The following is a 14,367-nucleotide window of genomic DNA, read 5'->3' on the forward strand; positions in this document are numbered from 1 at the left end:
AATTAGACAGCATCCGAATAAGGAGCTGCTAGTAATAATCAAGGCAGGCAAATTAGCCCGCAAAAATTATTCACGGCATATTTCAAAGAAGGGACTTTCCCGGAAAAGTGGAAGCTTGCTGCAGAAGCTATTATACATTGGAGGCGAATAAATTCTGCTTTCAGTTCTGCAAAGTGGTGTAGAGTAATTGAGGGTTTAGCCAAATTAGGCACTCCCAAATACCTGGCACACGTCATCTACAACTAGAAGGTGCTCGTCTGGAGCACATAGAACGAAGGTAGTTTTGATCACCAAACGAAAGAAGCAAGCGTCAATTAGGATTGATGAACATACCATACACTCGCAACCAGCGTTCAAATATCTGGGAGTGACGATTACCTCAAAATTAAACTTCAAGCCACATCCTGAAAGTATAGCAACAAAAGCATCCGGAGTAACAATATTATTGGCGAAAATGTTACAGCAGACTTATTAGCTTGATTTTGCTTTATGCACCACCTGGGCTTTGGAACATAAGGCAAATAAGAAAAGGATTCCACACATGGGAGATGAAGCAACATGCCTGATAGCAGGCATGATCCCCATTGACATCTTGAGGAACGAGGGTCGATGCCCTTATGACACAACATACACAATCGGTGAATCCTACACCTATCGTCGGCAGTTGGCGACCATTTAGCTGGGCTTGCAGAATTATCTCAGATGTCGCAAAGTTGATTAAACGGCGCTATAGAGATTCCTCAGGGTGGAGGTGGAAATTATAACCGAGGCACGGTTCTCACCCGAGAATATCGTGGACCACAGGCTATCCTCCGAAACAACTTGAAGAGCAGTAGAAAAACTAATGAAGACTAATGAAGAATAAAAGGACAGACAGATAGACAGGCAGGCGGACCGAGATACAGGCAGACAAGCGGATAGACAGTCATTGGATTTGTTTTGGCTTTGTTTCACACAAAACCTTAAAATCAAAATGTACTAATTCACACTATCTTATGAGATTTTTTTTGGCTGTGTATGGCACGGCAACTAAAATTATTTCAATCGGCCCCAATTATACGGACTCAATTGCGAGTGCATCAATAAAAACTTTTTCTAATTTTTTTATCAGCTTGGGTAATTATAGTCCATGACTTTGACCTTGCGATTATGCATTAGTACAAGTTCTATTCATTTATTTTCGTGGTCAACGACTCAAAACGCGCCTTATCTTAAGATTGTCTCCGCTCTCCAGATTTTTAACTCTTTGTATGAGAGTGCATGTATGTATGCAGTTTCGATTGAAAGCGAGCGAATAAGGTCCTTCCAACTGAGATTCCAGCATATGTGTGTGAATTGAAGTTGGGATGACCAGGGAATACGAGAAAGCAGAACTCTCTTTTGAAGAGTTTAATTCTGACCAAGAGCTACTGAACCAGGTATAGGCCCCAAACGTGTAATCATTTATATTCAGTGCATTTAGCTATTTTGAGGGCTATTGGTATTAGCTTACAAAGACTCGAAATTGGACGTTTATTTGAAAGCAACCTTGTATATAATATAGTGGCTTTTAATAAAAACATCTGAGTGAAAGATGGATAGTCTGTCGGTAGTTTTGTGTTTTGTGATTGGATTGATTTCCTTCGTCCTGATTTCATTTAAAAAACGATTTGCTTATTGGAAGGATCGTGGAGCAGCATACGTAGAACCCACCATTCCTTTTGGAAATTTACCTATACGACAAGTGCACTTCATAGATACAACGGACCCAATTTATAAGCAGAAGAAACCTGGATATCCATTCATGGGGGCTTACTTTTTCAGAAATCCTGTCGTTATACCAACGGACCTTGATTTCATACAAAATATTCTTGTCAAAGACTTCAGTTATTTTCATGAACGTGGAATGTATGTGAATGAGGAAGATGATCCCCTTTCGGCACACATGTTTTCTTTAGATGGTGACAAATGGAAATCTTTACGAGGAAAACTCTCACCCACATTCACATCTGGAAAGATGAAATTCATGTTTCCAACTGTAGTGGATGTTGCCGATCGATTCAATTCCACATTATCGGAGATTTTGGAGACGGAATCAGAATTGGAGTTGCGAGACTTGCTGGCCAGATTCACCACTGATGTTATAGGCACGTGTGCTTTTGGGATCGAGTGCAATAGCCTGAAAAATCCAAATTGCAAATTCCGTAATTATGGTGCTAAAATATTTGATGAGCCCCTTCACGGACCCCTGGTGCACTTATTCTTGATGCTATATCCAAACGTCGCAAGAAAACTTCACTTAAGATTTTTCCGGAAAGAAGTTGAAGACTTTTTCATGGGAGTGGTACGAGAAACTATCGATTACCGAGAGAAAAATAATGTGAGACGAAAAGACTTTATGGACCTTCTGATTCAATTAAAAAATGGAGTAGCTTTGGACGAGCACGCTCAGAAATTAGGACGACTTACTTTTGAAGAGATTGTGGCACAAGCATTTGTGTTTTTCGCCGCTGGGTTTGAAACTTCATCAACTACCATGTTATTCAGTTTATATGAGCTCGCGTTGAATCCAGATATTCAGGAGAAAGCACGTCAAGAAATAGAAACTGTTCTTATGAAATATGAAGGGAAACTTACTTATGAGGCAGTGAAGGAGATGGTGTATGTGGATCAAATTATTACTGGTGAGTATATATTAACCTCTTTCTTCAATCCACTTTCACGTTTAGGTGTTTCTGATTCCGAACAGTAAGCCTTATTATAAAACTGAAAAATACATTTACTTTTAATTCACCTGGTTTTAGTAACTTTTCTATCAGTGCCCTTGGGTTTGATTGTTGGAAAGTGAATCATGTTTTGTAGTCCCTCGGTATCCAACAATTTGAGGGGCTTGGTAAAGATTAGCTGCATAATATAAACTTACTGTCGCAGGCTGTCTATTGTTGCATGGCAAATGGGCTCTCGGCCGTCCATATACAGCGACTATAGTGTTTCACCAGTGGGAAACCTGGCGACTGTGGCATCTAAATCAAAACGAAATAGAAGTGCAGCGGAGAATGTATCCAAACAAAACCCATGCAGAAAAATCTCCCGGCTTGGAAAGTTAACTCAGGGGCAGGAATGGCCTTTGATATTCGAAATCTGTCGAGGTTTCCGAAGCAAATAGAGGTAGCTCCTGTATGTTTACGATGAACTGTACTAAAATATTTCCGGCTCAGATGAGAAGGATTAGGTTCCCTTATAGTGGTAACGTCACATGAGAAACACAGGTGACACATCCTCATGAGAAAGCGAGCAAACAAAGTAAGGAAGGTGCTAGTACGAACTCGATATCCCAGATGCAAAGGAGCAAAATGTCCCTTTACCGAAGAAAGCTGCCCTGGTGAAAACACTCCCGAAAGTAGACAGATAATAGGTTGGTTCCCTGCTGGAGAGTCACTATCCAGTAAACCAGGTGCTAGAAGTACAGTTCCTAATCAGCCAAAGAATGAAACCTACTGTTATCGGCTTGGAAAACATAACCAAACTGACATGCATTCTACATTTGAAAGGCAGATTTTAAAATATGGATAAGCGTCATCAAGGGTCACGCACCTACAGAGGAAGTGCTGGAAGGAGTAGGATGGGTGGAAGTACCTGGTTCACACGGAAAATGGCCCACAAACAAATGTTGGACTTTTCAGACGGGACCACTTTCAACTAAATTCAACACGTGTTCTTTGAACGCCATCTCTTTATTTCGATGAATGGATATGCCGGGTTAATATTGACTGGCTAATTTTGACTCACACAATGTCGTTGCCATAGTGCTACGAGCTCGAATTGCAACATCGTGTAGACCCTCGTCAGATAATCAGGTGACAGTGATTGCTGGAGTTATCCACAACAAAGGCCTCCGTAACACCTACAAAGGAGAAACGGATGACGCAATAACCGCAGTTAACAGAGCTCCTTGAAAAGAAACATCGACAAACGATATTCACAACACAAACATACTTGTCCCCAGTCGTAAAAGGAGTCGGAACGGCTGGTTCAACGATGAATGTAAGCTAGTGACAGAACGAAAGCATGCACACTCTGAAAAAAAAGCGGGCTTTCACGGGGTCCTATCATGAACTTAGGTCTAGTATCAGCCAAAAAATGAAACCCGTTGTTATCGGCTTTGAAAATATAAGCAAAAGACTATGTATTCTGCGTTCGGGAGGCTAATTTAGAAATATAAGCATCGTAAACGTTCGCGCTCTTACAGCGGAGACTGCGGATTCGGAGAAGGATATCTTCTACGAGGCAGTCCAGTGGACCCTCGAAACCTGTCCCAGGTATGAAATCAAAATTATGCTTGGAGATTTCAACAGTCAAGCAGGAACGGCGTCAGTATTTAGGCGATACGTCGGCTTCCATAGCTTACATAAGGATATCAATCATTACGGACTGCGGATTTATCAGTTAGCTGTATCGCGCGAAATGGTTGTTGGAAATAGCTATTTTGGGAAAAAATCAACCCATAAACATACAGGGGCTTTTCCATACGTCAGAACATATAGGGGCGCCAATATTGTCTCGGATCCCTATCTTTTTGGCATTCTGCTCCGGGCTCGAATCACAACACCGCCTACAATTCCCTATAACAATCAGGTCAGAATGAATACTGAATCCATCCACAACAAAGCCCTCTATAACAATACAAGGAAGAAATGGGTGCCACAATAACCGCAGATTAAGATCTTCGTAACCACTTGAAGGGCGTTATCATTGGAACGGGCACAAAGACGGCTGCTTCGACGACGAATGTAAGCTAGCAACGGAATGGAAGTATGTCGCAATGCTGCACTCTCAAAAAACATGGGCACGCGCAGAAACCTATCACAAATCCCGTCGAGCGGAAAAGCGACTTCACAGAAATAAAAAAGAGATCCCAAAAGTTTGTGAATTGGAAAAGTGTAGGGAGCAACCGCACCAGGCGCGGCATTTGGTTTTTCGCAAGAAGAGTCCTAAATTACCTGCATTCTTCCCTGCTTGCAGACCGCGAATCTGCCTCGATACACCCAGGGCTCCTGAGCCAGTACTATTCCAATGTTCTCTTTGGAACTTGCCTTCGCAGTTACCGCAGATGCAGCTTTCGCATGGTGGAGATTTATCTGGGCTATCTTAGTGCTGGCCGTTGACTTCATTATTGTTTAGAACTTTTCTCCACTGTCGGAGTACTACCCTCCTCCTCCGACATGGTGTATTTCTGCGCATCGCTGTCCACCCTAAACCCAGAAGATCTAGGTCTAGGTCAGCCACCTTCGTTTGATTGCCTACAGGGATGTGGATGACCGATCCCTGATTGTAAGGAGTCTACCCTCGCTCCTCACCGTACATCTGAAGACTCTCCATAATCGCGAATGGAGATACTCGTTCTGAGCGGATAGGAGGCTCATAAGATCTTACGCCTCTATTGATGGAAGAAACTCAATCACCATGTCTGCTCCTAGTATATCATCCCCAGCATATGTCGATAGTTGTGCCCTTTCCAAGCCTGGCAATTCAGGGACTATAGTCCTAAGTCACTCTACGGTACCCTTCCTCATGCAGTCCACCAGTATGTGGCCTGGCTGCAAGCGTATTCCAGTGAACACAAGTTTCGCAGTCCATCCCTTACACATCTACCTGACGACAAGGTCTTCGATAATTTCCTACTCCTCACGTATTTGCTCGTTTTTGGCAGTATGGCCAGTTGAATGCCCTTGACCGCACTAGCACAGCTAATAGCGGGCTTCCTGATTTCGGCTTACCCATGTTTTCTTCCCTCTTGGGTTCAGGTTTGAGTTCCCCTCATGTGGGCTAATCTCTGTTGCTCCGCGCTTTCTTGGCTCCGATAAAGATGGCTTAAATCTGTCCTGAGCCTACTTGGGGACTTTTTACGGTTTCAGGCTTTGCTTCAAATAACCTAAGTACCATTTAGTACCTGCACCACTGATGTCTGTCGCCTTCCTGACGTCTGATATATTGATCTCAGAAGTGGTTTTGTTTGTCCCTGCTTTTTGAGCAGTGGCCTTTGTTAGTTATTGTCCTCACAGTATACCAATATTGACCTTGGATCTACTACTTGACGCCCCAACTTCTTCCTTCTTGGGTGTAATCAGCTGTTTCTTAGTATTTCGGTGATGTGCCTCCACCTGATTGACCACTTTGTGTGCGGTACGGGCCCGGGGAGGTTACTCACTGAGGCGACCAGGTGTTGGCAAGGCTTCGTTCGAATACAGTCAGTTGCGCATGACATCCTGGATTGGAGGGGGCGTTGTTTGACTCCCCAGTCCAGATCCGTAGCGTTTCATTGCTAGCAGAATCACCTCGTACACGGTGTGGCTATCACCACGGTCTTGGTGGATGAGGGGCAGAAAGGCAGGCATTGTGAAAAACACTTTAATTTTAGCAATATAAAATATATGTGTCATGTGCAGATTCTGGGAGCAAGATTTTCAAATAGGACCTTTCAGATATGTTGATTCTGTTTGGAAGCTTTGCGGTTTCGGACGTCGTTGAAGCCAATATTGGATGTGCATCAAACTTCTGGTGGTCAAAGGGTAGTATAGGTCCCGGGGCGAAACGTGGATTGGTATCCACGATGGAGCATAAAACCTGGGAAATGCCTGCTGAACCAACACCAACAGCTCTACTACCAAATCCTATCTCCACCTCCACGTGGTGACCGCTGGGAGCTTTTTCTTAACGAGAAGCTGCAGATGGAGGATGAAGGCGAGACTCCCGCGCCTAAAAACGGGACAAATTGTACCAACTGGTCCTCCAGGTTGGGGGTTGGGGAGGGCTGACAACCCTACACGGAAAACAACTTGTTACGAAGCCACAACAGGAGCCTCGGATAGGACGGATTTTACAACGACGGACCCGGCAACGAAAAAGGAACAACGATTTGGGCATTTTCTCATGGAACGTGCGCTCCCTGTACAGAGATGAAGCTGATAAGCAGCTAGCCGATACCCTGTCCCAATATAGGGCTGATGTAACAGCGTTGCAAGAGATGCGATGGACAGGGACCAGTTTCCTGGAGAAGAGCCACTACACCATATATTATAGCGGTCATCCAGTAAACCATGTGCTCGGAGTAGGTTTCTTAGTCAGCCAAAAAATGAAACCTGCTGTTATCGGCTTTGAAAGCATAAGCGAACGGCTATGCACTCTGCGCTTGCGAGGCAAGTTTAGAAATATAAGCCTCATAAACGCTCACGCCCCTACAGAGGAGACTGCAGAGTCGGAGAAGGATACCTTCTACGAGGCAGTAGAAAGAACCCTCGAAGCCTGTCCCAGATATGATATCAAAATCATACTTGGGGATTTTAACAGCCAAGTAGGGAAGGAGCCCGTATTCAGGCGATACGTTGGCTCCCATAGCTTACACGAAAAAACAAATGATAACGGACTGCGGACTATTCAATTAGCAGGGTCACACGAGATGGTTGTTGGAAGTACCTGGTTTGCGCGGAAAGCGGTCCATAAACATACGTGGGCCTCTCCAGACGGGACCACTTTCAACCAAATTGACCACGTGTTGATCGAACGCCGCCAATTCTCAGCCTTGATTAATGTCAGAACATATAGGGGGGCCAATATAGACTCGGATCACTATCTCGTTGGCATGGCGCTCCGAGCTCGAATAACAATACCACCTAGTATCCCCTCTGACAATCAGGTGAGAGTGAACACTGAAGCCATCCACAACACAACCCTCCGCGACACCTATAAGAGGGAAATGGATGCCGCAATAATCGCAGTCAACAGAGGACCTGGAGATGAAGCATCAACTAATGATCTTCATAACCACCTGAAGAACGTTATCATGGATACGGCCACAAATATACTTGGCCCCAACCGCAAAAGGAGTCGGAACGGCTGGTTTGGCGATGAATGTAAGCTAGCAACGGAACGGAAGAATGCCGCATACCGAGTAATGTTGCATTCTCAAAGAACGCGGGCACGCGCAGAGATTTATCACGAACTCCGTCGAGCGGAGAAGCGACTTCACAGACGGAAAAAGGAAGCCTGGGAGAACCAACAAGTCTGTGAACTAGAAAAGTACAGGGAGCAACCGCACCAGGCGCGCAAGTTTTACCAACAAGTCAGCAGGATGAAGCCTTATACACCTCGATGCTCATCCTGCCGAGACAAAGAGGGAAATCTGATTTCCGACAGAATGGGCATATTAGAGCGATGGGTTGAGTACTTTAATTAGCTACTGAACAACCAGAACATCGGCGAGTTGGAGGTCCCGCCAACTGAAGACGACGGACAAATACTGCCACCACCAAGTTTGGGAGAAACAGTCCGTGCAATTCATCGGCTAAAAAATCATAAGTCGCCAGGAGCCGATGGAATTACAGCCGAATTGGTTAAATATGGAGGCGACCAGTTACACCAAGTGGTTCATCAACTTGTGCTCAAGGTATGGGACAGCGAATCAATGCCTGACGATTGGCAACGAGGCATAATCTGTCTCATACATAAAAAGGGAGATATCACACAGTGCAGCAATTATAGAGGTATCACGTTGCTGAGTACCATCTATAAGATATTCTCCACTATCTTGCTACGCCGGATAGCCCCATACGCCCACAACATCATTGGCCCATACCAAAGAGGCTTCACTCCAGGCAAATCAGCGACAGATTAGATTTTCTCTCTGCGGCAAGCGATGGAAAAACTGTTGGAATATGGACAACAGTTGCACCATCTGTTCATCGACTTTAAAGCCGCCTATGATAGGATAGCCAGGGCAAAACTGTACACGGCCATGAGAGAATTCGGTATCCCGACGAAATTAATAAGACTGACTAGGCTGACCCTGACCAATGTGCGAGGCCAGATAAAAGCAGCAGGATCACTCTCAAGACCATTCGACATCAACAACGGTCTACGACAAGGGGATGCGCTATCATGCCTCCTCTTTAACCTGGCCCTCGAGAAAGTGATCCGTGATGCTGAGGTGAATACAGGAGGTACGATCCTCTTCAAGTCCACCCAACTACTGGCCTATGCTGACGATATCGACATCATGGGAAGAACCACCCGAGACGTGCAAGGTGCCTTCATCCAGATCGAGCAGGCGACGATTGGCGCGAGATCTTGGGCTGCACATCAATGAAGGCAAGACAAAATATATAGTGGCAACGTCAGCACCGAAGACGAATCAACCAGCAACATCAAACCGCACTGGTCAAACACAAACACGAACAAGAATAAGGATAGGAGAATACAACTTTGAGACCGTTGACAATATCTCCTATCTGGGGTCGAAAATCACAACCGATAACAACTACGATGATGAAATCCGCGCACGGTTGTTGTCAGCCAACAGAGCCTACTTCAGCTTACAAAGACTGTTCCGCTCGAAACGTCTCACCATAGAGTCAAAGCTCTTACTGCACAAGACTATGATCTTGCCAGTCCTCATGTATTCCTCGGAAACTTGGGTTCTTAGCAAGAAAAATTGCGAACTCTTGGCCGCGTTCGAGAGAAGAATCCTCCGAAGAATTTTTGGCCCCCTACATGAGGATGGACGATTCCGTAGCCTACACAATGTCGAAATCTATGAACGATACCATGACCGTCCGGTTGTGGATCAAATCCGGCGCAATAGGTTCCGGTGGGCGGGTCACTTAATCCGTATGGATGAGGATGATGCAGCTCGGAAAGCCTATAAGGGCAATATCTATGGTAGAAAAAGAAGGCGAGGCAGACCCTGCCTAAGATGGAGCAATGGCGTTGGTCAGGATGCCAGACAGCTTTTAGGGATATCGAATTGGTGGACCTCGGCTTGAAACCGGGATGTCTGGAGTTCCTTATTAAGGCAGGCCTAGACCGGATGCCGGTTGGTACGCCGTTGATGATGATGATGATCAAACTTCCGAGGTAGAGGATTAATTTTACTCTATTAGTATCTTAGTAGTAAGGGGGATGGGTTGGCAGGCCAGTGAGCACTATATTCACGGCGTTTATCATGTCATCTCGATATTTGAAGTCACGATGAAAATGAAATAAAAAAGATTTTCCACTGTATAACGAGGCTCCGCACTGCAATAGCAAATCCAACTTCTGTTGAAATCAGGTAATCTCGTTGTTGAGGTTATCGTATTTGGAAGTAAGTAGATTTGGCCAAGGGCAAGAGGAAAAAAAATCAGGGCTGGAGGAGGAATACCATTATGTTCGAAGTAACCTCGAGAAAGCTGTACGGAGAAGCAGCCGAAACTGTGCCTCAATGTCAATACAAAGCTGTGGAAATCTGCCCACAGGGTTGCAATGAATAAGATATAAGGAACTGGCGAATGAAAAGACGGAGCTGGTCCTCATTAGTATTCGCAAGAAATACAACACTGTTAACGTCAGGGTTGGTGATCACGGGGTCGTCTTTCAAGAAGTATTTAGATTATACGCGAAGAGGATAAGAAGGATAATGCCTTATCTTCCGGCCAAAATATAGACACCAGCTTTTTATCGTAGAGATAGTACTGACATGTCCTGCTGCACACGGTTCTTATCTGAGGAGGAGCATTGGACGATTGGCCAATTGCAATGAGTTTGTGCAGTGTATATAGGATACCATCAGATGAGGTCGCATTTGTTTAGTGGAAATGATCCCCTTGGATCTTCTGGCCAATATGACGCACTCTCCTTACCAGAAAAGGAAAAGTTACTTATGCGACACCGTAGTTACATGATATAAGGTATTTTCATTGCTTCGGACTGTCCGAGTGTCGCGAATGTGCCGCACCGTCCGAGGACCCGAGCACATCATATTCCATTGTTAAAGATTCCAGGAGGGGGGAAAATGGCTGAAGGAAACTCTCAATACAGGCATCGGACACTAAAATCTAGCAGAGGAGGTACGGGCGTCGGCACCCAATAGGCAGCGTTCGAAAGAAACTCTAAAATTAAAACGAGTCCGAGAAGATATCAAACACTCAACCTTAACCTGATGGTGTAGATCGCGGGACATTGGGTGGAAGACAAGGAGTGATTTCAAAGAGTACGAATTTTGCAGACTTGTGCAATCTTGTGCGGCAATGTCTTATTGAGATTACCACCTCCACCCATAAGAAAAACCCTGTCCTAGGAGACTTCTTGGTTATTTTAACACAATTTCTTAGGCAGTATAATTTCCTCAATTGTTCTCTTACTTGAGCCCTATGGGTATAAGTAACTTTTGCTACTTTCTTTTCTTGCTCGATGCTTAAATTACTTTTAATAAACATTTTAAAATATTAACCTAATAACCTGTTAATTACCGCGGCCACTCTTATTAATTTTGAAGGGCAACTACCTGAATTTGTATTTAATAACAGCGCCGCGTCTTCGCTCAAAATTTCTAGACGTTCCCAAGGGTCCAAGGTTGTCGTTTGATTTATATGACGCAGGAGCTCAAGATTTTCCCGTTCAATGGTATGGGTTTCTTCGACTATGTGCGCTGCCACTGATGATCTTACGCACGACCTTTGTTTCCGAACACTACTTACCGCTGCCTTGATGTGTTCATTAAATATAGTCATTATTAAGCGTTTTATCTGTCCTATGTATATTTTATTACAGTCGCTGCACGTTACTCGGAAAATCTCGCTTTTTCCTCGGTTGTCAAAGGATCCTTGACGTTTCCCAGTAAATTCCGCAAGGTGGACGATCGACTGGAACGTACGACTTCCAGTTGAAACTTTTTTATCCAATTCCTGATGTTGTTAAATAGTTAGGAATACGGGATACTTAACTGTCTGGTGGTTGCCTCCTTCTGCTGCGAAAATAGTGTTGGATAGGCATGCCTATTGAGTTGCTTGATTTCCCTTTCGATCAGTTTCTCAATAGGATTATACCCTTTCTTAATAGCGGTGTCAATAATATGCTGTCGCTCCTTATTGAAACCATATTTCGAAAGAGGGTATGTAATCAGTCGGTGAATCATGCAATTATAGGCAGCGATTTTTTGGAAAAATATATGATGTGAAGTTGCTGGTATCGTTCTCTGTAGGTTTACGATATATCTCGCACTTAAAGCTTCCCGCTAGAGTTGACAATATCTAGACCCAGGAAGAGCAGAGCCCCATCCTTTTCTACCTCTAGTGTAAACTCGATTTTATGATTAATCTTGTTTATAGAGGAAATGAGCATGTCGATATCATCTCTTCTAACAATCGCAAAAACGCCGTCTACATATCTAAACCTACACCTAAACCATAGGCATTATTCTCCTCGATTTAAGTTTTTCTTCGATTGATGACATGAACCTTTCAATGGGAGGAGGTTCCCCATCTCCCCCCCCCCCCCCTCATCTACTCTCGAAGTAGTTTTGTAGAATCTATCCCGAACTGGCAAGGTTTGCACAGATACGAACTTTTCTTCTCCATTCCGGGCCAGATCCAAACTAGCTCAGCCATATCTCGAGTTCGAAAATTGACTCTGAAACTGGCGTGTTGGGAAACAATGCTTTCACATCGAGCGTCACTATCACCTCGTCCTCACCCATCCTTCCTCTCAATGCGTTACAGCTTTGAGACAAGAGGACAAGAGGCGTCGTCGTTATGGAAAAGGATACAGACTGCTCCTCTAAACAGATGAGAAATCATTTCAGCTGTTAATACTCAAAAACTAAGTAGAGTCGTTGAGCTTGGCAGTCTCTCCGGTGAATTATTGGTACTAATACTACAGTTTCAGTTATTTGTACGATTTATAAAGAGAGTCAGGTAGAGTTGGATTGAAGATTAACACCAAAACAACCAAGGTTCTCAGTGTGACAGGTCATCGCAATGACCATATTTACATTAATGGGCAGTTGATATGTGGCACAGAACTACATGGCACCCGACGAATTACAGCGTTAGATCCGCGTTCACTGCCTTGTCTAAGATCTAGAAATGCATTATCTCTACACCAAGATCAAGTTGAGACTTTTCTGTGCCAGTGTTCTTGGTCAACACCTGTCTGTGACGTATGATCGTAGTACGCTGGCCTGACATTATTATAAACGAAGAATTTGGTCCTCGCACAGATCTAGCATACGATCAGAAGGCGGAAGTGGCTGCAGATAGATCACATGCTAAGGAAGGGCGACAACTTCAGTGCTGGCTACGAGCCCAAGATGGTCGATGAGTGGGTCGCTCCAAGGGCACTTAGCGCAGAACGGTGGCGAAGGAGTGCGGTACCTTGGGAAATCGGTGGGGGAAGGGGGGAAACGAAAGCCCCTTTCAGGTAACCGCAAGTAATGGTGCGTAGGCATGATGGACGCGATAAACCCCACCCACCCCACCACCCAGCGGTAAATGACAACCATATATGTATGAACGAGTATTCAAAAGTTTGCTTGGCTTTGACATTACCTACACATTAATCAAGGCTCATGTTCCTGATTTGAGGAAAATCTGAACTTCTAAGAACAGTTTATAAGCATCTTTTATTAAACTAACTTTTTTTATTTTCAGAATCCCTCCGGAAATATCCGCCCGTCGTTAATCTAATACGCCAACCATTTAAGGACTATCGCGTTCCTGGTACGAAAATAATTCTTGAAAAAGGCACATCCGTTTTTATTCCAGTTTATAGTATTCATCATGATCCGGAAATCTTCCCTAATCCTGATGTTTTTGATCCGGATCGATTTACACCAGAACAGATTAAATCTCGGCACCCCATGTCATTTTTGGGGTTCGGTGAGGGCCCACGAAACTGTATAGGATTGCGATTTGGACGAATGCAATCGAGAATCGGGTTAATTACACTTTTGAAAAACTATCGATTAAAACCATGTGCAAAAACCCCGATTCCAATGGTTTTCGCTGAAGGGAAACCAATTTTATCACCAAAGTTGGGAGTACATTTGCAAATAGAGAAGTTGTAATTTGGTTGAAATACAGAATAGATTCTTGATTACGCTTCGTGCTTTTCATTATTTATTAGAAGTGAGTATTAATTTCAGATTATTAGTAAGGAATAAAGTAACTTATAGTATCTCCTTATAGTATTGGACTTCACCCTGAAAGAGTGGTTAACATATTTTCCCAAATCTGTACAAGATCATAGATTCTATAAGGGCAATATCTATTGTAGAAAAAGAACACGTGGCAGACCCTCCCCCCATCTCAGGGCGATGGCGCATGTCAGGATGCCAGACAGCTTTCAGGGATATCGAATTGGTGGACTTTGGCGCAAAACCGGGGTTTGAGGAGCTCCTTACTAAGGCAGGGCTAGACCGGATACCGGCTGTTGCGCTATTGGCGTTGGTGGTGAAATAGATAATGGGGTAATTAAATCTGGAGATAACGACGCTAAAGAGAAAATGATTCCGTTTTTGGCATGGAGTAAATCGATGCTTGCGGTTCCATTGGTAAGAAGACTGATCAGCAACCGGAT

The 14,367-nt window shown here is 44.2% G+C and overlaps 1 protein-coding gene across 1 annotated transcript; it reads left to right on the forward strand.

Moving 5' to 3' along the window:
- Positions 1-1,440: 1,440 nt before the first annotated feature.
- LOC119646442 (probable cytochrome P450 6a14) lies at positions 1,441-13,889 on the forward strand. The gene is made up of 2 exons (XM_038046892.1): positions 1,441-2,663; positions 13,440-13,889. Exons 1-2 carry the CDS (start codon positions 1,574-1,576, stop codon positions 13,853-13,855), a joined length of 1,506 nt encoding a protein of 501 aa, XP_037902820.1. The 5' UTR covers positions 1,441-1,573; the 3' UTR covers positions 13,856-13,889.
- The last annotated feature ends 478 nt before the right edge of the window (positions 13,890-14,367 follow it).

The sequence above is a fragment of the Hermetia illucens genome, chromosome 1 (assembly GCF_905115235.1).
Source record: "Hermetia illucens chromosome 1, iHerIll2.2.curated.20191125, whole genome shotgun sequence".
In the NCBI taxonomy this organism is placed as follows: domain Eukaryota; kingdom Metazoa; phylum Arthropoda; class Insecta; order Diptera; family Stratiomyidae; genus Hermetia; species Hermetia illucens.